Source organism: Sorex araneus, chromosome X (genome assembly GCF_027595985.1).
Source record: "Sorex araneus isolate mSorAra2 chromosome X, mSorAra2.pri, whole genome shotgun sequence".
NCBI classification, from domain to species: Eukaryota; Metazoa; Chordata; class Mammalia; order Eulipotyphla; family Soricidae; genus Sorex; species Sorex araneus.
Genome location: NC_073313.1, coordinates 286876127 through 286902748, shown reverse-complemented (window position 1 = coordinate 286902748; position 26622 = coordinate 286876127). Strand labels below are relative to the sequence as shown.

Below are 26622 nucleotides of genomic sequence, written 5' to 3'. Positions count from 1 at the left end.
GATACCTGATGACATTCTAGCTAGAGATACCTAATTTTCAATGATTCAATGACTTTAGTCCAGCAAACTGAAGCAAGGAAAAATGGGAATGTATAAACCTAAGAAGCTTCTGCACTGCAAAAGAAACAATGACCAGAATAAAGACACCTCACAAATGTGAGGTGGAGAATTTGCCCACTACTCATCTGATAGTAGGTTAACATTCAAAATATATAAAGCATTGGTAGAACCTGACAAGAACAAAACCAAACCCATCAAAAAATGGGGTGAAGAGATGAACAGAAACTTCCTCAAAGACATAAGATAGCCAAAATATGCTCTGCATCACTTATCATGAGGGAAAAGGAAAATTAAAACAATAATGAGATATCACCTCACATCAATGAGACTGGTACACATCACACAGAACAAAAACAACCAGTGTTACCATGTGGACCAGTCCAGTCTTTGGAAAACAATATTCACACTTCACTTCTCAAAACAATAGAATAGCACAGCAGGCAGGGTGTTTGCCTTGAACATGATTGACCGAGGTTTGATCCCTGGCATACCATATGGTCCCCTGAGCACCCCTGAGTAACTCCTGAGTTAAGAGCCAGGAGCAACTGCTGAGGATCTCCAAGTATGACCCATCCCCACCCCAAGAAAACAATCAAAACACTAGAAATTGAGATTCCATATGACCCACCAATTCTACTACTTAGCATCTACCCCAAGGGCCCAAAAGCTCTATTCAGAAGACATTTGTACTCCTATGAATCATTGCAGCACTATGCACAATAACCAATAGCCTATGTACAATAGTTGTTTACTCAGTGTAAACAACCTGAATGTACTAGATGACTGGATAAAGAAACTATGGTACCTATACAAAGATGAAATGATGCAATTTGCTATATGGATGGATCTGTAAAGTACCATTGCAGAATGTCAACCTGGAGACCAACAGATACAGAACGATCTCCGTCACACGTGGGGTATATGAATTCAGTAAGGAAATAACTGCCCAAACACAACAGAAACAAAACTGGTTTTTAGTAGGAAGCACACTGGGATGCTGTGTGAGGAAGACACCCTGGTAGAGCGTATGGTGCTGGAAAGTGATGCACAGACCCTTATATGTACTGTATGTCAAGGTGCCTAAGTTTCAAAAGAACCAACTCTGACCTGCCTGCTGCTCAATCATGGCAGATGAGGCTTGCCTATGGCTGATTATCACCAGGCCTATTGTGGAACTGGAGGCAGAACCCCACCCTACCGAGTGGGGACCAGCAGCCTCCACAGCAGCTCCTGAATTGTGCAGCTCCAAGCTGCCCTATGACATTCAACAAATTACTTGCTGCTCAGTTACTCTTCCAATCATTCTGTGAGCATGGGAAAAGACAGAGAGGAATCCCCAATTTGACTCCTCAGTAACTTCCAGGGGTGGGGGTTAGGGGATGGACACACAGACAGGACACAACTACAAAGACTCACCTCCAACACAACAGGAACACTAGAAAAACAATAAGGAAATAGAAGCCCATCAAGCTCAATGAGTGAAAACAGTATCACTGAAGACATAACCAACACCAATAAACCCTCAGAAAGAGTCCTTACTGGCACTATGATGAGGCCATTCAATGAGTTCAAAGAAACAAGAGGACAGACTGTTAGCAAAGCACAAGAACATGAGTCAAAATGGAAAAACTATTACAATCAGAAACTACAGAAATGAAGAACATGGTAGGTGATACTTAAGAAGTCAGTAGAAGTTCTCAAGGGAGTAACAGAAGCTGAGTAAATTTACATATAAATTTACATATAAAGGAAAGCCTGTACGATGTACAGCAAATCTATCAAATGAGATTCTACAAAGCCAGAAGAATATGGAAGGATAGAGTACAAAAACTCAACAACATGAACACCTCACCAAGCATACTTTAATGAGCTTCGCTATCATTCAGATCTGAAGGAACTATACAGAGATTCATGGATGGCAACAGCTTAGGGAATCCATAGACCTGAGACTAGTTTTTCAAGAAACATTGAAAGAACTCCTTTAAAGGACAGAAGAAACTTCCCTTCATGTGGAAACGAGTACAGAACTCATTAATTTTGGTGCACATGGTTGTCCTCTACTAGATTAAGAAAAGTTAAAAACATAAGGCAATTCATCATTACAAACTGGATTTTGATTTATTTTCTGATAATTCTATCTGCCATTCCTTAAGTTTTATTGAATCAAATAACAAAATAAATTTTCTATATGCTTTCCAAGAGGGTATGCTGGGGTGTGAGAGAGAACCAGGGGATATTGGTGGAAGGAAGGGAACACTAGTGGTAGGATTGGCACTGAAATGCCTAAAACAACTCTATTGTGAACAAGTTTGTAAATCATGGTGTCTCAAACAACATTTCTGAAAAATAAGAAGAACTATGGGAAAAACAAATGTGCTTACCAAAGAGTCAAATGGGGCATGACAAGGAACCTTAGGATAGAAGTGGAGAAAACTTGCTAAGTGGTAGAATTTATGTTGAAAAATTTATGTTGGAACATCATGCACCTGTAACTCAACTATGCGTAAATCATGATGCCTTAAAAAAAACATTAACTTCAAAATAAATTATTTTGGTTCTGCTTTGGAGGCAGAGTTTGGGGTTCGGGATGGAAACATCCAAAATATGGTGGTGGGAAGGTGTAATAGTGGTGGGATTGGTGTTCAAGTATTAAATGTAATCAAATATTGTGAATAACTTTATAAAAATTTAAAAAATTAAAAATAAAACATTAACTTAAAAAACTAGTCGGAGTAACAATATTGTAAATCCCAGTGCATAAATAAAAATTATGTTTTAAAAACTGTGAAACTGTCTACGTTCTGCAATATGCTATTACTGGGAAGAAAGGAGTAGAAGGTATCTAGAGAGCTCTTGTATTATTCTTCTAATTGCATATAAACCTGCAACTTTTTTTTTAAATTCTAAACAAAAAGGTAAACAGACTGGAGGGGGGACTGTATCTGATGAAGGATTTGTCTATAATACATAAAGAGCTCCTATAATGCAATATTAAATAACAAACTTTTTCTTTTGTTTTGTAATGTCTTGGGCTTAATAATGGCTATGTACTCAAGGGTCACTCCAGGCAGTTCTCAGGTCACACCCAGTGATGTTTGGGAGAACATGTGGTGCTAGGGATCAACTCAAGGTTGCCACAAGACTTGTAATGGGGATTGTAAAATATAACTAAAAATACTGGCCAGGCCAGGGAGAAGATTCAAAGGGCTGGAGCAGAGCTTTGAATGTTGGAACACCAGATATACTGCCTGACACTTAGGGTGCCCTGAGCATCACTGGGCGCAACTCCCAAGTACAGTGCTGTGAGCTGCCCCTGATATACCACTAGGTCTGCCCCCAAAACTAATAAAATACAAGGCAATATCACTATTGTGCTTTTATTGTTTAATAGAGCCATTAACTGTTGACTTTGTGTATGCATGCAAGGTCACCTTAAAGTCAAAACAGAAAGAAAGAAAGAAAGAAAAAAAGAGAAAGGAAGAAAGGAAGAAAGAAAGAAAATATATAAATTCTAACAATATGAGGAAAAGACAAAATACAAGAAAATAAAAACAAAACATGGCAAAAATTGACACAAATGATTAAAAAAAAATGTCTGAAAGAAGGTTAAATATACCATTAATCATACACACACCTGAATTTAAACTCATGATACTTTACCAAATTATAATGATAAAAATTCATTTAATGTTTGCCAAAAGATAGATCTCAAATAAGTACATAAATAGGTTAAAACCCTGGAACAACTAGAGTACCAATTTGGTACAGATGAAACCTCTAAGCACCACTAAGAATGGCCCACAAACCAAAATAGGAAAAAATTTAGTATAAATATTATGGTTACTGCTAGAGCAATTAATATACTGTGATTATTTCAATAAGGATTTAAAATATTTCTGTATCCTGTACTATTTAATAAAGATAAAGATTTAAAATATTTATGTATTCTGTACTATTATTTGTCAGTAATTCTTATTTATCCTAAAGGGAGACAGAAGCAAAGGAGTCACTTTTGCCAATAACTGACATGCATTGTATGTGTATGCATTACAGAATCAAAGGACTAAGTAAGAAAAGGAGGGCCAGAGACACAGTACAGCAGGTAGGGTGCTTGTCTTACACACAGTCGACCTTGGTTCAATCCTCAGCACCCCACAGGTCCCCATATTCTCCAGGAGTGCCCCTGAATGCAGAGTCAGGAGTAAGCCCTGAGCACCACTCGGCCAACCCTGGTTCAATCCCCCTGCACTCCATAGCCCTCTAGCCCCTCTAGCCCTGCCAGGAGTGATTCCTGAGCACTGCCAGATGTAGCCCCCAAACAAAATCAAACAAAAAAAGCAACAAAATAACAGCATTTGCCAATCTGATCAAGTACCTGCATTTTGAATATATTATTTCCCAGCACTGTTGTTAAAAGGGACTGAAGCGATAGCACAGCGGGTAGGATGTTTGCCTTGCAGATGGCCGAGCCAGGTTTGATTCCTCCATCCCTCTCGGAGGTCCCGTCCCTCTTGGAGATCCCGGCAAGCTACCAAGAGTATCCCGCCCACACAGCAGAGCCTGGCAAGCTACCCGTGGCGTATTCAACATACCAAACACAGTAACAAGTCTCATAATGGAGGCGTTACTGGTGCCCGCTCAAGCAAATTGATGAATAACGGGAAGACAGTGCAGTGCTACAGTGCAACAACAGTGGGGCAGCTTTAGCATTTCATGATAGAAAAGTTATACAGCTTGAACGTTCTTGAGAAGTTACACATACAAGTTACAATATGACCCAGTAATTTAACTTGGGTATATAATCACAGTAACTTAAAATATACCTATACAAAATTATACATCAATTTTTAAAGCATATTATTCATAATAGCAAAAAAATAGAATGCCAATGTCCAACTGATGATTTACTAAATGTGCTATATCTATAAAATAGAATTTGTGATACTATTACATGTAATTTTGAAATGATTTTAAAAAAAGAATTCCGTCTGAGATTATCCTTGAAGATAAGGATGTCCACTCTCTTCACTTCTATTTAACACAGCATTAAAAATCCTGGCTATAGCAATCAGGGAAGAAAAAGAAATAAAAATAATCCAAATTGGAAAAGAACACAAAGTATCACTACTTGCAAGTAACAAGATGATGTACATAGAAAACTCTAAAAACTCCACACACAAAAAAAAGCTTCTAAAAACAATAAACCAATACAACAAAGTGGCCAGGTACAAAGTCAATACTCAAAAATAAATTGCACTCTTTTTTTTTTTTTGCTTTTTGCTTTTTGGGTCACACCTGGCGATGCACAGGGGTTACTCCTGGCTCTGCACTCAGGACTTACTCCTGGCGGTGCTCAGGGGACCATACGGGATGCTGGGAATACAACCTGGGTCAGCTGCATGCAAGGAAAACGCCCTACCCGCTGTGCTACTGCTCCAGCCCCCGTAAGTTGCACTCTTATATACAAGAATGAATCTGAGCAGAAAGTGACCAAGGAGTACATCTCATTTAAAATAGTATCACAAAACATCACATAACTAGGAGTCAGCTTAACAAAAGAAGTGTGAGATTTATACCATGACAACTTTAAATCACTTAAGAAAAAGATATAAAACCTTAGGAAGTGGGGAAAAAAATGCCATGTTCATGAATTGGAAAAAAATCACTATTTTTAAATGACTATTCTACCTAAGCTATTAGGCAGATACAACACAATCCCATCCAAATTCAGGACATTCTTCTACGATCTAGAAAATAGAAAAGTTAGTAGTAAGGTTTATATGGGATCAGAAAAGCCCACGAACAAATAGCCAAGCTATATTGAAAAAATAAAACATTAGGAGGAATTTCATGATCTAATTTGGAACTGTATTATAAAGCTATAGTGATCAAAACTGCATAGTACTGGAATAGAGATAGACCCTCTACTCTATCTACCCTCTACTACAGGTCAGAATCAAATACCTATGACATATACCCATACATACAGACAGTTAATTTTTTATAAAGGAGCTGAGAACATGAAATAAGAATAAAGATGACCTCTTTTAACAATAGCACTGTAGCACTGTCGTCCCATCCCACTGTTCGTCGATTTGCCTGAGTGGACACCAGTAACCTCTCCATTGTGAGACATGTTGTTACTGGGTTTTTTTATTTTTTATTAGTGAATCACCGTGAGGTACAGTGACAGACTTACAAACTTTCATGCTTGCGCTTCAGTCATACAATGATTGAGTACCCAACCCTCCACCAGTGCCCATTTTCCATCACCAATGGTCCCACCATCCCTCCCACCACACCCACTCCATCCCCTCTATCCCACCTTGCCTCTACTTTTTTTTGGCATATCAAAAACACCACGGGTAGCTTGCCAGGCTCTGCCATATGGGAAGGATACTCTCAGTAGCTTTCTGGGCTCTCCGAGAGGACAAACGAATCAAGTGCAAGGCAAACACCCTACCCGCTGTGCTATCGCTCCAGTCCCTTTTAACAACAATGCTGGGAAAACTGGATAACTACATGTAAGAAATTAAAGCTAGATCCATCTTACAGCTCACACAAAAGTCAATTCAAAATGGATCAAAGACCATGTGATTCAACCAGAAACTATAAAGTACACTGAGGAAAATAGAGGTAAAACACTTCTAGATTTGGACCTCAAAGGTGTCTTCAGTGATCTGATACCACTGGCAAAGGCAACACACACACAAAAAAAAAATAAATGAATTGGACTACATGGAATTAAAAAGCTTCTGCATGGCAAAAGAAACATGGGCTAAAACTAAACTTTGGGGCTTCTACCCCCAGGACATAAAAACACTCTCCTAAAAGGACACATGCACATCATTACTCATTACTGCATTCTGTACAACACCTAACATATGAGATCAATCTAGTGCCCAACGACAGATTAAAGACTTACGAAAATGTGGTATACAGACACAGCTGCAAGGAATAAGGAAATCATGTATTTGCTGTAACCTGGCTGGAACTTGAAGATACTGTATTGAGTAAAGTAAGACAGAAGAAAGAAATATAGGATGACCTTACTTACCTGAGGTATACAGAATACTAGATGAGGAAATACAATAAAGGTGGATACCTAAATCATCCCAGTGTTTAGAGAAAAGAGGAGGGGAAAATAAGAGAGAAGAGGAAAACTGGAAGTGATATGTGAATAGGCATCAGATCTTCACTGTTACCATTCACCTGTGATAAATGAGTGGTATAACCAGATATCCAAAACAGACTCAAAAAAACTGAAAACATGAAATTTTATAATATGCCTGTCAAGTTGACAAGTGAGGATGGGGTTGGGATTAGGGTGTGGAGGGAATATGGAAACACTTATAGAAGGAAGCTGACACTTGGTGGTGGGATTGTTGAAATGTTAGATACCTAAAATTCAACTATCAATAACTTTGTAAATTACAGCTCTTTAATTTAAAAAAAATGTATTTCCTCTCATTCTCTCCCCTCATCTTCCTAAATTTTGTTCAATAAAAACTACCTTGCTTCACTTTTTAAAAATTAAAGGGGTCCTAGAACATAAAAATTTGAGAACTGTTATTCTATACTAAGACTCAGTTTCTCAGTTAAGACTTTGTACACCAGGGCCATTAAGATAGTACAGTGGGTAGAGCATTTGCCTTGCACATGGTTGACCTGGGGTTTGATAGGCAGCATCCCATATTATCTCCCAGCACTACCAGGAGTAATTCCTGAGTGCAGAACCAGGAGTAACCCCTGAGCATTGCTGGGTATGAGCCAAAAAACAAAAGGAAAAAAAAAAAGACTTTGTTTACCTTACAGAACCCCAAGACTGGAATAAACTTGCAAGCAAAGTACAATCAGAAAGCAAATATCAAAAGTAGCTATACTAACTTCCCAACAAGATTACTAACTTAGAAGGTAAGAGAGGTTATTATAAAGTTGTATTATCTTTTTTAAAAATAATTTATGGCAAATCAGCATGGTTCCTCCAACATAACAGCTTCCTAAATTATCAGTGTAGAAACAAAATCAAAAAAAATTCTCAAACTATCTTACTCTTTTCGTATCTAATGCAAGGAAGTTTCATTAATTCAAATTTCTAGAAGTGAGAAAAAAATTCCTTTGTTATACTAGACTATTTGGACAACCTGCCAATTATACTGCTTCCTGTCTGGGAAGCTTCTGAGCACGCTTCAACTCATACATAAATTCACCTACTCAAATTCACCTACTCTGAATACATTCCTTAGGCAGGTCACATTTTCTATTCCAGGAAAAGAAAGTTACACTGATTTATACCTTACAAGTAGAACCAATGTCTAATAGAAGGCAATTATCTAAAGACTACGCAGCTGCTTCAGAGATAGAACTTCCAAAAGAAGAGGGAGTTTGTCCTTAACGACGAGCATTTTCAGTAGTTAAAAGCAAATTTTGAGTCATTACAGGTGCCACTCTTGGTATAACTTACAAAAAGATAACCTAAATTCTTTTGTTCCTATAATTAATAAGAGAACATCTCATATTGTGTAAAAGCACAGGACAGTGCTAGAGCTCCTCAAAAGGAGGTCCCACTGTATAAATGATGACTGGGAAGGTCATAGGAAAATAATGATAATACTGCCTTTTATAATGGCAATACTTAATCTATTATATTTAATCTTTAAATATAAAAATTTTGTTACATATTTAATGTTTCCAAACACTAGTAAGAGGCTCAGTCTTACCAACTCCTTATCCAGTAGGAAGCTGATCACTTCTCATTTAATTCTTCCTGGCTAGAAACATGTTTGACTTATAATATTTTGAGAATAAATAAGTGGGATGAATATAAAATCTTTATGATGAGTCTTCAAAAAAGAATAAAATTAATCATTTCATTTTACAGAGCAACAATCCTAAAACAAGCTTTTTCTCCCAGATGTTCTTCTCAGTTCTTGTATTTTTTAAAATTTGTTCCTTTTATTAAAGTTGAAAATAACTTCAAAGCACTATTTAAATGTACAAAGACCAAAGCAAACTAGCTCACACAACATTGGTACTCCTCTCCCACTCCAAAATAATGTGGAACGACAGATTTTAAAAAGATATGCACTTGTAGTCAAAGAGGACTTCAACAACAATGCTATAATTTCTCAGATACAATTCAGAAAGTACTCAAGCAAAATTCTATTTAAAAAAAAAAAAAACTCGTTGCCAGTGTTTGTAAACTTTGTTATCCACATAAAATCAACGAGATATCTACTTCTCTCTTAAACACAGGGGCTGGAGCGATAGCACAGTGAGTAGGGAGTTTGCCTTGCATGCGGCCAACAGGGGTTCAAATCCCAGCATCCCATATGGTCCCCCAGCATTGCCAGGAATAACACCTGTGCAACGCCGGGTGTGACCCCCCCAAAAAAAATTTTTTTAATGAAAACACACACACACACACACAAACAAGAATACCTTCCCTCAGAATAGCTTTTTTTCCATTGTGAAAGTCTGGGAAGGAAAAACTGCAAGTGAAAGGGAAAAAAGTGTGCTTTTTTAAACTAAAGAATAGACTTCTACAGTCCTGAATCAAACATTGTATGTACTAACATAATTTTAATATGATTCAGAAAAATTTAAAGATGACTGATTATTGACAATAGGTCTGAAACCACTGTTAATACTCCTAAAGTTTGATGATGACGTCTTGGCTGTGCTTCATGACATGTTTCTGTGGCTGTTTAAACCTTCCAATGTTGGTCTTTCAGATACACCTGAGAGATTTACACATGAAAGAATGCTGAGATTTGCTTTGAAATACCCACGGAGAGTGGGGTGGGGGCGGGGGTCAGGGAAAGAGGGGATGTATCCCAAAAATGCTGTCAAAAGGTGAGAAATACTATCCCATTATATAGCCTAGAATTCTGCTTACATTTTCATATTTATCAGGTTTAACAACAAATTCCATTCTTCAATCGACTAACTTCCTCCAGTAGACCTGTCATTAAAATCCATGCCTCACTTGGGTAACTCCACTCACCAGTGAGTGCCAGGTAAGAAATCACCCCCATAACTAGTTATCCCAGCCCATAACTCGTTATCTTATTCCAACCTCAGGACTGCCTAAGTTATAACTAGTGATCTCACTCCAGCTATAGGACTAACTCATAACTAGTGATCTCCAGCTTCAGGACTAACTCATAACCAGTGATCTCACTCCAGCTTCGGGACTAACTACTAGTCTCACTCTGGCTTCGGGACTGCCTCAGGTGGGGCTGCCGGTTTGCTCTTTTGCATGTAACTGACTCCTCCCCCGAGTTTCCGAACCCAGCCAACTGGGTCCACCAAGGTGGAAAGTAACAGATGTTCGCTCCCAGAAGCAAGCGCCCAACAGAGGGGAAACAAAAGCGTAGACACTCCAGCGGGGCGCACGGCACCGTTCCGAAACGCCCGAAGTCTCGGGCTGGCCATCCGCGCTCCCGTCAGCGTCTCCGCAGCAGCAGTCCCGGGGGTCGGCGTCGCCTCCTCCCCTCGAGGGAGGTGCTCGACAGCACGGGAGCCGGAAGGCGGAAAACGCCAGGCGGCGAGGCTGTCCGGGCCACCGGCCCCACAGGGAGAACCGGGTCGGGCTCGGGCCGAGTTTCCGGGAGTAGGACGAAACCTCCGGCGACCCAGCGGCTGAACTCTGCCTGACTTCGGGGCCCGGCGCGGCCCCACCGGAGCCCGGCTCCTCAGGCCCGGAATCTCCTGGACAGGGGGACCAGCCGCCCGGAGCTGGCCTCTCAGGACCAGGGGGAACCAGCCGCTCGGAGCTGGCCTCTCAGGACCGGGGGGGTCCAGCCACCCGGCGCTGATCCTCGGGCCCGCGGGAGCCCCGCTCCTCAACCGGGAATCTCCTCAGGACCGGGTGGGACCAGCCGCCCGGAGCTGACCCGCTCCTCAGGCCCGGGAATCTCCTCAGGTCCGGGGGACCAGCCGCCTCAGCTGACTCTCGGGCCCGCGCGCCCCTCCGGGTCGGGCCCCGGTGACCGCGGGCGCAGGGGCTCGCGCCTCGCCCCGTTCCACCCGCGCCGGCCGAGCCCGCGCGACCCGCTCTCGAGCGCGGCTGCCACCACTGGCTACCTGTCCTCGCTCTTGTTTTTCTGTTTCTTCCCCATCGCGTGTCAACGGCGCCCGTGGCCCCCGCCGTCGGCTCCGGCCCTCGCAGACACTCAGTCCCCCGGCGCCGCCGCCGCCGCCCGCAGCCGGCTCTCCACAGACCCGCGCACCCGGACAGGGCACATATGGTGTGAGCGCGCAGTGCGCACGCGCAGCGGCCCGCCGCCTCGGCGTGGGGACGCAGGCGCAGCACATCGAGAGCGGCGCGGCAGATAGAGCGTCGCCACGGGCCGTCGGGAGCGCGGGCGCCCCCTGCCGGAAGGCACTTGCCGGGCGCCGACGCCCGAGCCCCTTCTGGGTTCTAGAACCTGGAGGTGAACAATGAGGCTGAAAAACCCGCGGGGTCGGCCACTCCGCGCGAGGGAAAGCCGCCGACCGGCCCTGGACTTCGCTGCAGAAACAGACTCTGCAGTTCCCTCTAGCCTGTCGAATTCCCGACTGCATGGCCTTCAGTAAAGAGCCACAGTGCATGGGCTCCGGGGGCCTCTCAAGGGAAACAAATCCTGGAGAAGTTAGTCTCGGGGCTAAATCAGAGCTAGAACAGCCGGCAGGCCCGGCGCTTGGTCAACCAGAGTTCGAGCCCCTGCATCTCAAAAGGTCCGGCGCGCACCGCCAGGGGTGGCCCAAAAACAAAATTCCAGTAGAAAACTGCATTGTCTCGGTGCCTTGAGGTATTTTCACTGTCACTGTCATCTGTTGTTCATCGATTTGTTCGAGCGGGCACCAGTAACGTCTCTCTTATTGTGACTGGTTTTGGCATATCCAATACGCCATGGGTAGCTTGCCAGGCTCTGCCGTTTGGGCGCGATACTCTCGGTAGCTTGCCGGGCTCTCCGAGAGGGGTGGAGCAATCGAACACCAGTCGGCTGCGTGAAAGGCAAACGCCCATTTTACAAAGCACAAATACTTGATGGTACATCAACATGATGGCTTCTCAGTATCTGCATTGCAAACCATTAGGCCCAAAAGTAGAGTGTGGGGGAAACTGCCACAGAGGCAGGGGGAGGGTGGGATGGGGGAGAAACTGGGGACAATGGTGATGGAAAATGTGCACTGGAGGGATGGGGGTTCGATCATTGTATGACTGAAACTCAAACATGAAAGCTTTGTAACTATCTTGTGGTGATCCAATAAAAAAATTAATTTAATTAAAAAGCACAAATACGTATGGACTCGCTTGAGACAGGGCGAGTTATCAACATCTGCGAGAAATCACCGGAAACCAAGGAGAGTGGCGGGCACACCCAAACAGCGCCACTCCCGGTCTCACTAACGGAGGAGACGAGAGCGTGCGCCGTGCCTTGACCTTTCTCCCAAAGGGAATATGCAAGCCGCAGCGGCCAGAGGCGAAGGTCAGGTCCTCAGCGGGACTAGAGAGTCCCCCTTCCTGAAGCGTTGGATCGCGGCTCCCCGGGAAGTGTGAGGAGCCTTGGCCGCGCAAACAAAGTCCCAGCACGCTCCGCTCACCGGCTAACAGGAAACGCTGGCGCGAGTGGAGGGCGGGCGGCCGGAAGAGCTCAGTGCGCGCGCGCAGCCCCGCCCCCTGACTATCCCGGGCGGTATCGCGTGAGGATCACAGCCAATGAGGACGCGTGTCCCGGCGATCCGCCCGCGGCCGCCGCTGCGCGTTAAGGCGTGGGAGATCGTGTCTGGGGATCGCTCGTCCCCTCAGCGTTTCCGTGTCGCCGACAGCTCAGGTGAGGCCGAGGCTGGTGGGAGGAAATGGCCACCGCGGCCCGGCGCCATTCAGCCTCCGGACAGCGCCGGGGGAGGGCTGCGGCCCTGACGCGGGGGTCGCGGCCGCGGAGCCTGGCGCATGCGGTTCGGAGGCACTGAAGTCAGGGGCGCCGGGCTCTGCCCTCAGCCGCCCCGCGACTCTGCGTGAGGCGCCGAGGCTTGCGGCCGGAGACGGACCGGCGCTCCCTGACAGGCTTTCCTGACTTGCGCGTCAGAGCTCCCATACGAGCCCTCCTGAGGCGCCCGTCGGAGCTGGCCCAGATTAGCCCTCTGGTCGCTCGGCTCAGCTCTCTCTCCTGAGGGTCGGGTCAGGGTGCCCAGACGAGCCTTTCTGGCAGAGACTCTCCTTAGCTTTCTTGACGCTCCGCTTAGCTCTTACGATTCTGTCAGTGCGCCAGTTCGAGCGCCTGACGGGCGATTCGCCACACCCTGGGGATCTCCACATCTTCGCCACGCTTCCTCTTACGAAAAATTTAGTGCCCATGACCCCGGGACCCCAAAACAGCTCCAGGACACTTCTGGTCCCGTTTATGCTGAAATCATATTCTGAACTCATCCTATAAAACACAGATTATTAGCGTGTCGCTAGTAAAATCGGTGTCTTCCTGGCCACTTTTCTGCTTCATCAAGCCTCAGCCTTGAGTCAGGGTCACAATTTTCTTGGGCGGTCAGTGTCATTCTTTTATCATGTCTGTACTGCAGCTCCATTAAAATTCTGAGAGCATTGTGAGAAGCCTGGAATTGGTTAATTAAATGCAGATACTTTGGGAACTAAAGGATAACTTGAGCGAGGCAAGTTATCCTATGTTCGTTCAACACTAGGCAGTATTCATTGTGTATCCTGCTGTGTTCCACGCGCTGCTGCCCTGCCTGAATGGGTATAGAGAGGTGTAACCCGTATCCTTTTGCTTTGCCTATCTCCGAAGGGGGGAAAAAAAAACTGACATTTTCTCTTAGCTTCCGTGGACATATGCTTGGGGTTTCCTCAGATGTTTTAAATTGCTTCAGTATAACAAGTCCGGAATAAAGTGGTTTTGTTTAAAGTCTTCTTTTTAACTCGATGAGAAAAAATATATATGCCCACAGAGGTTGAGCAAATTTACATTCGAGGGCTTGCTTTTGTATTTCATATAAAACTGCTCTATCCAAGAACCTATCAGTTTTGCATAAAGTTGCAGTTTCTAAGAACCTGTCAAATTGTATTTGCAAATGTGTCCTAGTTATTTGAGATGCAGTAGTTCTATGCTTGCTTTTTCATTTGTTTGGGGGCCACATCCAGCAGTGCTCAGTGGTTACTCCTGGCGGTGCTCTTAGGACCATATGGGATGCTGGGGATTGAATCTGGGTCAACCGTATGTAAGGCAAGTGCCTGGTACTTGTTAGTTCTAGCACTAGCTTTCTTTCGTAGAAAGTGGTCAGTCGTATTTCTGTGGTAATAAATGAGCTGGGAACACAGATACAGTTAATCTCTACACAGATACAATTAATCTCTTAGGGTCTCTCATATATGTGGGATTTAAGGGCAGCAAGTGGCCATAGGCAACAGAACTAGAGAGTTGGTCCACAGAGAAAATTCAAAAATAAATTTCTCCCGGGGCTGGAGCGATAGCACAGCGGGTACGGCGTTTGCCTTGCACACCAGCCGACCCGGGTTCGAATCCCAGCATCCCATATGGTCCCCTGAGCACCGCCAGTGGTCATTTCCTGAGTGAAGAGCCAGGAGTAACCTCTGTGCATCGCCCGGTGTGACCCAAAAAGCAATAAATAAATAAAAATAAATTTCTCCCTGTTGAATTTTTGTTTCCAAGGTGTATCTTTAAGACCAATGATAGTTCAAAGTGCTGGAGCACTTGCTCCAATATGTAGAGTGTTTATTGCTTTCCATCAGCGTTAACTGACTATCAGCAAGTCAATACCCTTAATCTTTTCAATGCATAAATTTGTTAGTTACTGAGAGACAGAAATAAAAACTAAAACTTAGGAACTCGGGAACTGTTCTTTCCATAAACTGTAATGAGACTTCTTAGGCACTAAAGAAATGAAAATGGTTTAGGCAAAAACCATGGAAATTTTATTCTTTGCTCTTTTCTGTATTGAAGCAGTATATACATTGTATGTGTGAAATCTTGCTGGAGTTAAACCCTTCTGTAAGCTGTGCCATTGGTTTCATAGTTATCATGTAAGATTCCTGTTACTGACACCCACATGCAATTATGGAGAGCACTTTAGTTTGGTGGAAGAGATAGTACAGCTGGTAGGGTATTTGTCTTGCCCACCAACTCAGGTTAGATCCCTGGCACAACACATTGTCCCTTGAGCCCTACCATAAGTAAGCCCTGAGCACAACTGGTTGTGGCCTCAAAACAAAACAGGAATTTCAAGGGACTGGACACATAATTTGTTGCATGCTGGTTAAATTCCCAGCACCATATGGTATCCTGAGCATCACTAGTTGTGCCCCCACCCCAAACAAAAGAAATACCATATTATTAACAGTCAATTCAAAAGAAATTTTACTTTTTTTCCTTTGGTAGGAAACAAATTGTTCTTGTGTTTCAGTAGGTATAACTACCCATATCTCTCTGGTCTGATGGCTTTAAAATTTTATCTTTGCCTTACTATCATAAAACACAAAATAAACCAGAAGCAGTTCATTATTACCCAAGGTGGTTTTTTTCATTGTGTACTGGAAATTAAATGTAAAAACTTTTAAATAAAAATTCCTAAATCGGGGGCTGGAGAGATAGCACAGCGGGTAGGGCGTTTGCCTTGCACGTGGCCGACCCGGGTTCAAATCCCAGCATCCCATATGGTCCCCTGAGCACGGCCAGGGATAATTCCTGAATGCAGAGCCAGGAGTAACCCCTGTGCATCGCCAGGTGTGACCCAAAAGGCATAAATAAATAAATATAAAAATTCCTAAATCTAATAAGAACTACTTGGTTTCCATCAGCAAAACATTGTGGATTTCAAATTGCACACTTGCTAGAATTTTTTTTTAAATAACATAGAAAACTTTGCCTACCATTTACTTCTCTTTTCTTTCCTTCCAGCATCGAGCTAAACTTTACCTTTAGGATAATGGAGACACATGATTCTGTCGAAATGTTTGCAAAAGTTCTAGAGAATCAGTTGCTTCAGACTACCAAACTAGTAGAAGAACATTTGGATTCTGAAATTCAGAAACTGGATCAGATGGATGAGGATGAATTGGAACACCTCAAAGAAAAGAGACTTGAGGCACTAAGGAAAGCTCAGCAGCAGAAACAAGTAACCTCTCTGCCCTGCTTTCTGAAATTGCTATAACAGTATGCTCCTAACAACTTATATATGTATGTGTGCTGCAGTAGTCACCTTTCAAGTTCCCATCATTGATTTTTTTGTCTTCAGAAAAGTTACTGTTAAAAATTTCTTCAGGGAAGTAGATAATGGTAGAAATAAATTAGGATTAGTCTAATCAGTATACTAAGCCACACTCAAGTAAAAGCCTGTGCCCATCATTACTTTCTGAGCTCATATATGTGTGGTTGGGAAACTAGAAAGAGCACTAGAAGCATTAAGTCCACTGCTTCTACCTTGCCGTCAGTAAATGTTAGCATAATTTGTGTGTGCTCAAAGTAAAATTAGGGCTCAGAGGCAATTTATGGTGAAGAAAATTCAGGCATTTCCAGTCTAATGTGTAATGATGTGGCTTTTTCAAAATGCTGCTGTCCACAAAAGTGGACATAGCTCTATCCTTGAATATAAGTGTGGCCTCATCTCAGAGTTGTAGACTGATAGAAACCATATAGTCTATCAAATTCTCTAAGTTGAATTTGATTTTAAAAGGTCCTTGCGGCTAGAGATAAAGTGCAGTAGTTAAGATAATTGCTTTGCATGTTGCTGACCCCAGTTTAGTCCCTGCACCATATATGAACACCACCAGGGGTCATTCCTTAACACAGCCAGGAAAAGCCTTTGAGTACCCACTAGGTTTGGCTCTAATTTCCCTTCCTTCACCCCCACCTACAGTTGGTTTCTTTTGATTTACTTTATTTTGAAACACGTTATTGCCAGTTCTTCAATTGATTGTGCCTAAGCATGAGTTTTAATTTAAAACTAAAAGCTTTTTTTGTGTAGCTCTAGTTTCTCTAATCTGTGCCCGTATTTAGAAAAATTGCTATGAAATGGGGGGGAAGTCTTAATGCTTAGTAAGTCGAAGACAGTGTGTTAGCATTTAAGTATTTACGATAATGTGTAGGACCAGAGAGATAGTGCACCATGGAAGGTATTTGCCTTGCACACAACCTGCAAGGATGCAGGTTTCATCCCTAGCATCCCCTAACTTCTCCTGAGCCCCACAGTGTGTGGTCCAAAAAAGGGGGGGGGGAATACTATATATAATGAAATTCTAACACAAATTCATACTTATGATCACAGTTAAGCTCACTGCTGATTGTTTCTGCTCAACTGGAAGAAGTTATTAAACTAGAATAATTTTGTAGAAAGTCTGAATCTCTGGTATGCACTCAGGAAAATAGTTTGGGTTTTTCTTTTATTCTTTTTTTTTTTAAAGTAAAATCTTATATGAAGTTGTCAGCAATTAAAAATAATACACTGAGGGACCAGAGAGATGGTACAGTGGGTAGGATTTTTGCCTTGCAAGCATTTTTGTCCCCAGCACCCTGAATGATCTCTCAAGCCCTGCCAGAAGTGATCCCTGGGTGTGGAGCCAGGAGTAAGTCCTCAGCATAGGTAGGTGTGGCCTTCCCCACCCCCGAAAAGCAAACAGAAACAAGACAACACTTGTTTTTAATTAAAAATCTGAGGGGGCCCAAGACATGGTACAGGAGTTGAACAGCCACATGCAGTTAATCCAGGTTTGATCCCAGCACCATTCAGAGATCCTGAATCTCTGGTTGCTGCCCCAAAGGGCCCCAAGCACTCCCAGGTATGACCCTAACGACCCCCAAGCACTACTGCGATGACCTGAGTAATCTCTGGTACTATCAGACTCAAGCAGCACCATATTCTTAGACCCTCACACTGAACTGCACACAAACCAGTTAGCTGAATAGTGTTGAAAAGGGCTCTAGACCTCCTGAGCTCTATTAGAGGGATGCCCCTTCTGATCTTCCTCGCCTCCCCCCCAAGAGAAAGACTTGAGATTGGAGTGTGGCGGGTATTAATGTCCATTGTTAGACTGGAAAAAGTTGTAGAACAAAGAATACTCACATTTTTCATCCATTTTTTTAAAACTTCTAGGAATTTTGTGTAAATAGAAAAACCACTAAACCTGAATATTAAATAGAATCTCAGTTTCTATTGAGGCAGTATTTGTAATGTAGGGGGAAAGTTTCAATATAACAAGGATCATTGGATAAATTATGAAGTATCTACAAAATAAAATCAAAGCAGCTTTTACCAGATAAATGAGTTAGTTCAGTATCTGATGACCTGCGTAAAACCATACTCCTTTGTTCATCATGCTACATCAATAGCTGCTTCCTTTTGGCACCTATCTCTTAGAAGAAAAGCATGCTTAAAGCAAAATCTGCTTTTCTTCTAAGGGTAAGGAGTGGAGGGGGCAATTGTGTGGTAGAGGTTGGAAATTACTTTTTATGGGGATCATAATGATAATATATAGAGATGGCAAATTATAATGCTGTGCATCTGGAACCTGTAATAATAGCACAGAAGTGTTAATTGAATTAATAGAAAGCACATGGTGGCTTCCAATTAAGTGACACCAAGTTTTTTTTTTTTTTTTTTTCTTTTTTCTGCTTTTTGGGTTACACCCAGGGATGCTCGGGTTACACCTGGCTCTGAACTCAGGAATTACTCCTGGCAGTGCTCAGGGTCCATATGGGATGCTGGGAATTGAACCCAGGTTGGTTGTATGCAAGGCAAACAACCTACCTGCTGTGCTATTGCTCCAGCTCCAACACCAAGTTCTTATTGGCTATACCAGGATCACCTAAGAGAGCTGTATTGTAGTGCAGTACAATATATTATATACAAGGTTCCACCCTTGATACTTAGACTCTAGGTCTGAATCTAAGAATATTATGACTGGTTGTCAGAGCAGCCAGATTTGGGAGCCATGACCAAAGAGAACTGATCACATTAGCTGCCAAAGACTATTTGTCCTCTGCCAACTACAAAAAGTATCAGCACTTGGCTCTGAAAGAGATTGCCCAGATTTCAGAAGGAATTCCTACTGTTACATTCATATGTGTTTAGTTTTAGAAAGAAACTGAAACCTTTATTGGTTTTCAACGATAGTGTGCCCCAAACATATTCTGTTTATATATTTATTCTATGTACCTCACCCTTTTTAACTTTTTTTAAATGTTTTATAATAGATTTTATATACTGTTATACATTAATTGTTCAGGAATGTGTTTTGAAAGAATATTTTTAATATCCAGTGTTCTCAATAATATTCTTGAGAACACTAATAAATCTTTTTTTTAAGACTTTTAGTTTTAAATGCAAATGTGTATCAGAAGTGATTCATCGTGGATCTCTTAAGGAGAAGGGTTTCAGTTTATTGGATAACACATGAGAATAAATAATGAAATAGTAACTTTTTTTAAGTAACATATTCTTGGAGATTGCTGATCAGTAGTACAGCAGGAAAGCACTTGCCGTGTAGGCAGCAGTTCAGCCTTCATCCCACATAGCGTCCCCTAAGCACTTCCAGAAGTGATTCCTACACACAGAGCCAGATGTAAGCCACTACCAGATGAGACCCAAAGTCTACAACAACAAACCATTGTGGAGGCTGGAGTGATAGCACAGTGGGGAGGGCATTTGCCTTGCACGCGGCTGACACAGGTTCGATTCCCAGAATCCCATATGGTCCCAGAGCACCGCCAGGAGTAATTCCTGAGTGCAGAGCCAGGAAGAACCCCCGAGCATCGCCAGGTGTGACCCAAAAAGAAAGAAAAAAAAAAACATTGTTTGAGGTTAGGGATAGAGTGCTCAGGGATCACTTCTGGACCATATGGAGTACCAGGGGTTGAACCCCAGTCAGTGACTGACCCACTCTACTGTCTCACTAGCCCCAACAGATACCTTTTTTTACAGGATGCACTTAATTAACAAAGGAGTTATGAAATGTCAATTCATTGAGGATTTGTATTTGATTAAAAGTTTGAAAGTTTTGCCAAAGAAATGTCCTTCAAGAAGAAAACATCAAGCACCTCCATCCCTGTGCATGTCAGCTTAACCTGAGCCTGTGTAAATTGGATACCCAAAGGATTATCTGGGTTATGTTAGCTGACGTCCAGAGTAGGAAAGCAGATTCTGCCTCTATCTCACTGGAACACTTCTAGAGAGCTGCATTAAACTTCTACCACGGATTAAAAGAACTTGAATTTATAGTGTTCAGAGGTCAATAATTAGAAGAAAAGAGAAAAGTGCCTGCCATAGAGGCAGGGGTGGAGGAAGGGGGCCTGGACACATTGGTGGTCGGAAATGTACACTAGTGAAGGGACAGGTATTGAAACATGACTGAAACCCAATCATGAACAACTTTGTAACTGTGTATCACTGAGTCCATTTAAAAGTTTTTTTAGTTACAAAAAATTAAAAATAATTAGAAAAATAAGAAAGCTGGACGTTTTCTTTGGAAAACAGTTACAAGATACATTCAGTGTGGAGAAGGAAGAACACAGACAAGATTTATTTGAGGAAAAGATGAAATCAAGAACTTTTCTTTATAAGTGTGAGAAGACTTTCTAAGTTAAGAGTACAGGGATAACATGTACCAGATATGCTCCAGTCTGTAAACTACAGTTTTCCTATAAATTGCCTTATTTTCACAAGTTGGATAGTTCTTTTTTATTTTTTTTATTTTTTTTTTTCTTTTGGATAGTTCTTTATGTTCTCACTTTATAACTGAGGAGAGAGACTAGGTTTTTTAGAATTCATAGCCTAATAAGTTCCAAAATAATTACTCAACCCCATACTTCCTGTCTGTAAGCCAACTGTTCCTTTTTATTAAAACTAACTGCCTCAAAGATAAAAAGCTCAGATTTGCTAAGCTAAGAGATGCTAAGATTCTCATACAGGAAAGATTCAAAAACTGAAAGATCTGTTTTAAGTTGATAATTGGTCTAATTAATAAGTTAATTAGAGGGGCCAGAGCGATAGCATAGCAGGTAGGGCGTTTGCCTTGCATGCGGCTGACCCGGGTTCGATCCCCGGCATCCCATATGGTCCCCCAAGCACCGCCAGGAGTATTCCTGAGTGCAAAGCCAGGAGTAACCCCTGAGCATCGCTGGGTATGACCCAAAAAGCAAAAAAATAATAATAATAATAAGTTAATTAGATGACTTGTGAGATCTTGTTTCTAGATAGGCTGTGAAGGCAACTTTTCTTGTCCATGAGCAGATATAGAAGAGGTTCTCACCTCTGTAAATAGTTATCGAAAGCAAACAGGATGCATGAGCTACAAAGCTGCAATATCCAGTCTCAGCTCCATCCAAGTTGGGTTTGATCTGATGAGCAATATTTTTTAAAGTTGCATCAGGGCTTGGATTAGATGCTTTTAATTTTACTAGTTTGAAAACAAAATGTATGTTTTATTTTCTAAAGTCTAAATAAAATTTCCAAGTTATAAGAAAACATGTTTAAAATTTTAACAAATATTGTGTTAAATAATTGACCATGCTGCAGAAGGTCCTCCTCATGGATTATTATACACTCTAGGAGCATAAATTGTAAAAAAGAAAGAAAGAAAAATTTATCCCATAATGAAATCAACTTCATTACAGAATATTACTGTAATTTAGACGCTTAATGTAAAGTGGTACTGAAAGATAAACCATGCATAATACTTTCATTTACTCTGAATTAGGAGTGGCTTTCTAAAGGACATGGAGAATACAGAGAAATTACTAATGAGAGAGAATTTTTTCAAGAAGTGAAGGAGAGTAAAAAAGTAGTTTGCCATTTCTACAGAGACACCACATTCAGGTAACTTTGTTTCCTTTAAATAACTCTTTAAAAATGAGATCTTTGCATAGAGATACTCTGACTGAATAGAGAAACTAAGAAAAGTTAGTCACTTCTAAAGTATTTTCTTGTTCTTAAAGTCAATACATTAAAGTTAAGCAGTTATTTTTTTATTTTAAAGGTTAACTTAAAAGCAGTGATGTACCAAAATATAAGTGAACATTAAATGAAAGTGTATCCTCATCATTTTTTCTCTGTTGGCACGCATTCGATAAATTGCCAGGCTCTGTCATACTTAGCAAGATAATATGCTGATTTATCATTATTTCAGAGTGCTACTGTTTACTGTTTATTAGCTGTCTCCTGCACTAAACTATTGATTTTGAAAAGGCAGAGAAGATGTGTCTATGCTGTGTCCTGTTGTATTTTTTGTTCCTTGCCCAAGATAATTGGCAATATGTAGTAAATATACTTGATGGATGTATATAGAGTATAGTTTCAAGAATATTTACCTTGAAACAAGATTAAATAGTGATATATGGCCCTGGATTCAAAACTGTCACTGAAAAAAAAATTTAATTAAAATCTATAGCTAAATAGTACAGTTTTGTTTCAGAAATACTAGAGAGGTGTTTCAGAAACACTAGAGAGGGGACTCATTAAAAAGAAATTTTAGTTTAAAGAAAATGTCACATATTTTCCTCTTCAATAGAAAGTCACTTCATTAGAGTTCTCTAGAATTTTTTGTCCTTATTTCCTTAGGATCATAATGAGCCATATTCATAGTTCTTAACCTTGATATGCCTCTTACTGAGAGATTACTGACAGAGTTCCTTCTCAGTGATCACATTCAAGTTTCATCTTAATAACATCTAAATACAGCACTGTGTGTCCTAGCCCTGTGCTCAGGGGTCTCTCCCATCAGTGTTCAGGGGAGTCAGGCAGAACCAGGGATTGATTCTGAGACAGCCACACACAAAAAAAGCATGCATTTAGCTCTTCCAGCAGTCTCCAGTGCTGCCAGTTTTTAAAGTTTTAGTTCCTGTCAATTGAGATTTATCATCTTTCAAGTGCCATTGTTTGAAATACCAGGAAATAGGAGAAATGACTGGTTTTGTTCCTGCCATGAACTTGCTAACTTTGTGAAGCCCTTATGGCTTACAATTTAAGATGTTTAATACTTGCTTTTAATATTGTCCAGGCTTTCTAACAGTAGGTTATTTTACTACCTCTCAAAATGAACCAGTCAGCTTATAAAATAGAAGTGAAGCCACTTTACACAAGTCTAGGTTGATTGAAAGTTGGATGAACCTTAGTAATAATGATTATTAAAAAGAACACAGCAGGGTCTGGAATGTGACTTATGAAGCCCTGGGTTTAGATGCCTGCTCCCACCTCTCAGCACTTCCAGGTATAATCTCCAAACAGTCTAACAGAAAAGAAACTTTTTGTTTCAACTTCTGATTTTCTACAGGTGTAAAATATTAGACAGACATTTGGGGATCTTGTCTAAGAAACATCTTGAGACCAAATTTTTGAAGCTGAATGTGGAAAAAGCACCTTTCCTTTGTGAGAGACTCCGTATCAAAGTCATTCCCACTCTAGCACTAGTAAAGGATGGAAAAGCACAAGATTATGTTGTTGGATTCACTGACCTAGGAAATACAGATGACTTCACCACAGAAACTTTAGAGTGGAGACTTGGTTGTTCTGATATTCTTAATTACAGGTAATATTTAGTTGAGCAGTCACGTTAATTATATACTAAGTTGATAATTTTAGAAAAAAATTGTTCTGTGTTAATTTTAAGAGTTCTTTTTGGGTTAGATGTAGAAAATCTTAACAAAGAAAGTGTAAGCTGGGGCTGGAGTGATAGCACAGTGGGTAGGGCATATGCCTTGCTCTCAGCCAACCCAAGTTTGATTCCCAGCATCCCATATGGTCCCCTGAGCACCTCCAGGGGTAATTCCATTCCTGAGTGCAGAGCCAGGAGTGACCCCTGTGCATCGCCAGGTGTGATCCAAAAAGCTAAAAAAAAAAAAAAAAAAAAAAAAAAAGTCTAAGCTCAGCATACCCATAATGTTTGAAAATCACGCTTGACTTCTTCTGTGCTTCTCAGTAAAATTCTGTTGGTATATTCTGTGAAAACTTAAATAGTACAAACATAAGGAAGGCCTAAAACTATTAGCCAATGTATCAGCGGTGTATCTCATTTCCCTCCCTTTTTTTTTATTGAATCCGAGATACACAGTTACAAAGTTGTTCATAAATGGGTTTCAGTCATACATTATTCCAACACCCAATCCTTTACCCCTTTACCAGTGTACATTTCCCACCACTAATTTCCCCATTTTCCCTCCTGCCCCCCTACCCCTGCGCGCGCTCTCTCTCTGTTTCTCTCTTCCTCTCTCCCTCTCTCTCTCCCACTTCATCCCTCCATCCCCCTTTTATGTACCTCATTCTTGACATCAGTATGTTAAAGAAAATTGTTCGTATGTTTCAATGAAAAAGAAAAAATAGGTTTTTGTGAATTGAAACACTGACTCTACTGAACCTTGAAAAATAATTTTCTCAAATATGCTTATTTTTAGTGGAAATTTAATGGAGCCACCATTTCAGAGCCAAAAGAAATTTGGAACAAACTTTACAAAACTGGAAAAGAAAACTATCCGAGGGAAGAAATATGATTCAGACTCTGATGATGATTAAAGATCAGTTAAAATTCTTTGTAACTCATCTTTTCATTTTAGTCACACTTTGATTTTCTAAATTTTGTTTTCAATACATTGGTCATGTAATGCTCATGGAGTTTTATACAGTTGCATCACAATGAAAGATCTGTTTAAGTCAGGAAAACTTGTCTAGATTCTCTATTTTTGAGATTTATTTTGTCGCAACATGGTTCTTACCTCTTTATACCATTCACAACTGCATTTTTTAACTATAGATTGGAAATAGGAATTCAGCCAATTGTTCAGGACCAATTCTTAATGTTACAATAGGTTGAGTGACACTTATTAGTATAACAGACTGCACTTGTTAAAAGAATTACAAATACTCTTCACTTCTGGAGTACGTTTAAATAGCTAATAAAAAACTCTGCTTATTTATTTTGTATGCTGCTTGTTGATATTGAATCAATTGAAACAAAAAGCTTCCTCAGTTTGTAAACATATTACCTTATTTTAAGAGTCCATGTAGTTTAATACAAGAAGTTAGAAGATAATCAGGAAGCACTTGTAGAATGGCATAATGAAGAAATATAGTTTCATCAGTGAAGAGTCATTCCTGGTTGATTGGAGTGTGTGTGTGTGTTTATGTGTAAGTATATACTCTCCTAGGCACATACAGCAAACAAACATTCAAGAAAATATCTTAAACCACAGTAAGAACTGGGTATTTGGTGCAAAGGGAAGAAGTTCTAGCCTTAGATGCTAAGGATGCTTCTCTCTTCTTTTAAGGATTCTACTTGATCTGCCCTTGTTCTCACCTGTTCCTCAATTTCCACTATTTGCTAGGTGACCTTTTATTCTTGAAACATGCCCTGGGCCACAAAATACTTATTTAAGCTAGTTCAGGTCCTTACTGTCTAAGGCAGCATCCTTAGCATCTAAGGCTAGAACTTCTTCCCTTTGCACCTTTACTGATGCACTAGCTTCTCTTAGACAACAAGGGCCTGAACTAGCTTAAATAAGTATTTTAGGGGCTGGAGCGATAGCACAGCGGGTAGGGCGTTTGCCTTGCATGCGGCCGACCCGGGTTCGATTCCCAGCATCCCATATGGTCCCCTGAGCACCGCCAGGGGTAATTCCTGAGTGCAGAGCCAGGAGTAACCCCTGTGCATTACCAGGTGTGACCCAAAAAGCAAAAATAAATAATAAGTATTTTGTGGCCCAGGGGCATGTTTCAAGAATAAAAGGTCACCTAGCAAATAGTGGAAATTGAGGAACAGGTGAGAACAAAGGCAGATCAAGTAGAACCCTTAAAAGAAGAGAGAAGCTAGTGCATCAGTTAAGATGCTTGCCTTGCATGCAGCCAACCCTGGTTTGATCTCAGCACTGCTTATAGTCCCAAGCACTGCCTGGAGTGACCCCTAAGCACAGAGCCAGGAATTTGCCTTGATCTTGGCACAGTATATCATCCCCCAAGCACTGTTGGGAGTGATCCCTGAGTACTACATACATCCCCTAAGCACTGCCTGGAGTAATCCCTGAGCACAGAGCCACCAGTAAGCCCTGAGCACAGTGAGCTGTGGTACCACCATCACACCACACACACACCTTTAAAAAAAAGCTGGCTATAATGGTAGATCACGTAGATTTCTGAAAGATCCTGGGTTTTGTCCCACCACAGCTAGATCACCAAACACTGCCAGGAGTCTCTAAGCACCACCAGGTATCGTTGAACCCCGCCCTGTGAGAAAACATTTTGAACAGAACTGAAAGAAGGAAAATAGTAAAGTCCATAATCTCATGGCTATATCGGTCCATTCTAGCGAATGGTACAGATTAACACCAAGCTTCATACACACTTGGAAAATCTAGAGCAGGACCAGGGAGATGTCTGGGGACTGGAGCACATGCTTTGCATATGTGGGCCCTGTATCTTGTACAAGCCATCTAAGAAAATGTCAGATAATATGCACAGTTCTGTCCTCCCAGTATCAGGAATAAGACAAGAATATATCTTCTCACCATTATGTTCAACTTTTTTTTTAGTTTTTATAAAGTTGTTAATGATTTATTGCATTCATTGTTC

General features: G+C 41.4%; 2 protein-coding genes across 3 annotated transcripts in view; one reads left to right on the top strand and one right to left on the bottom strand.

Annotated features, from left to right (window-relative positions):
• The window catches only part of EIF5B (eukaryotic translation initiation factor 5B), a 53867-nt gene extending 42539 nt beyond the window's left edge, over positions 1–11328 (bottom strand). For both annotated transcript variants that reach the window (XM_004615796.3, XM_055120099.1), the window contains exon 1: positions 11149–11328. In XM_004615796.3, the coding sequence (XP_004615853.1) occupies positions 11149–11183 (35 nt within the window). In that variant the 5' untranslated portion in view covers positions 11184–11328. The remainder of the gene's footprint in view (positions 1–11148) is intronic.
• Positions 11329–12742: 1414 nt separating this feature from the next.
• Positions 12743–24981, top strand: TXNDC9 (thioredoxin domain containing 9). The gene is made up of 5 exons (XM_004615797.2): positions 12743–12881; positions 15975–16191; positions 21767–21885; positions 23339–23593; positions 24456–24981. The coding sequence occupies exons 2-5, from the start codon at positions 16003–16005 to the stop codon at positions 24571–24573; spliced, it is 681 nt and encodes a 226-aa protein (XP_004615854.1). The 5' UTR covers positions 12743–12881; positions 15975–16002; the 3' UTR covers positions 24574–24981.
• The last annotated feature ends 1641 nt before the right edge of the window (positions 24982–26622 follow it).

What these genes read in the sequence shown, in the direction of transcription:
- TXNDC9 (XM_004615797.2), top strand. Translation starts at nt 16,003, where the DNA reads ATGGAGACACATGATTCTGTCGAAATGTTTGCAAAAGTTCTAGAGAAT. An exon ending in AAGCTCAGCAGCAGAAACAA is followed by an intron (nt 16,192 to 21,766) that starts GTAACCTCTCTG and finishes ACTCTGAATTAG; the next exon opens with GAGTGGCTTTCTAAAGGACA. An exon ending in TCTGATATTCTTAATTACAG is followed by an intron (nt 23,594 to 24,455) that starts GTAATATTTAGT and finishes GCTTATTTTTAG; the next exon opens with TGGAAATTTAATGGAGCCAC.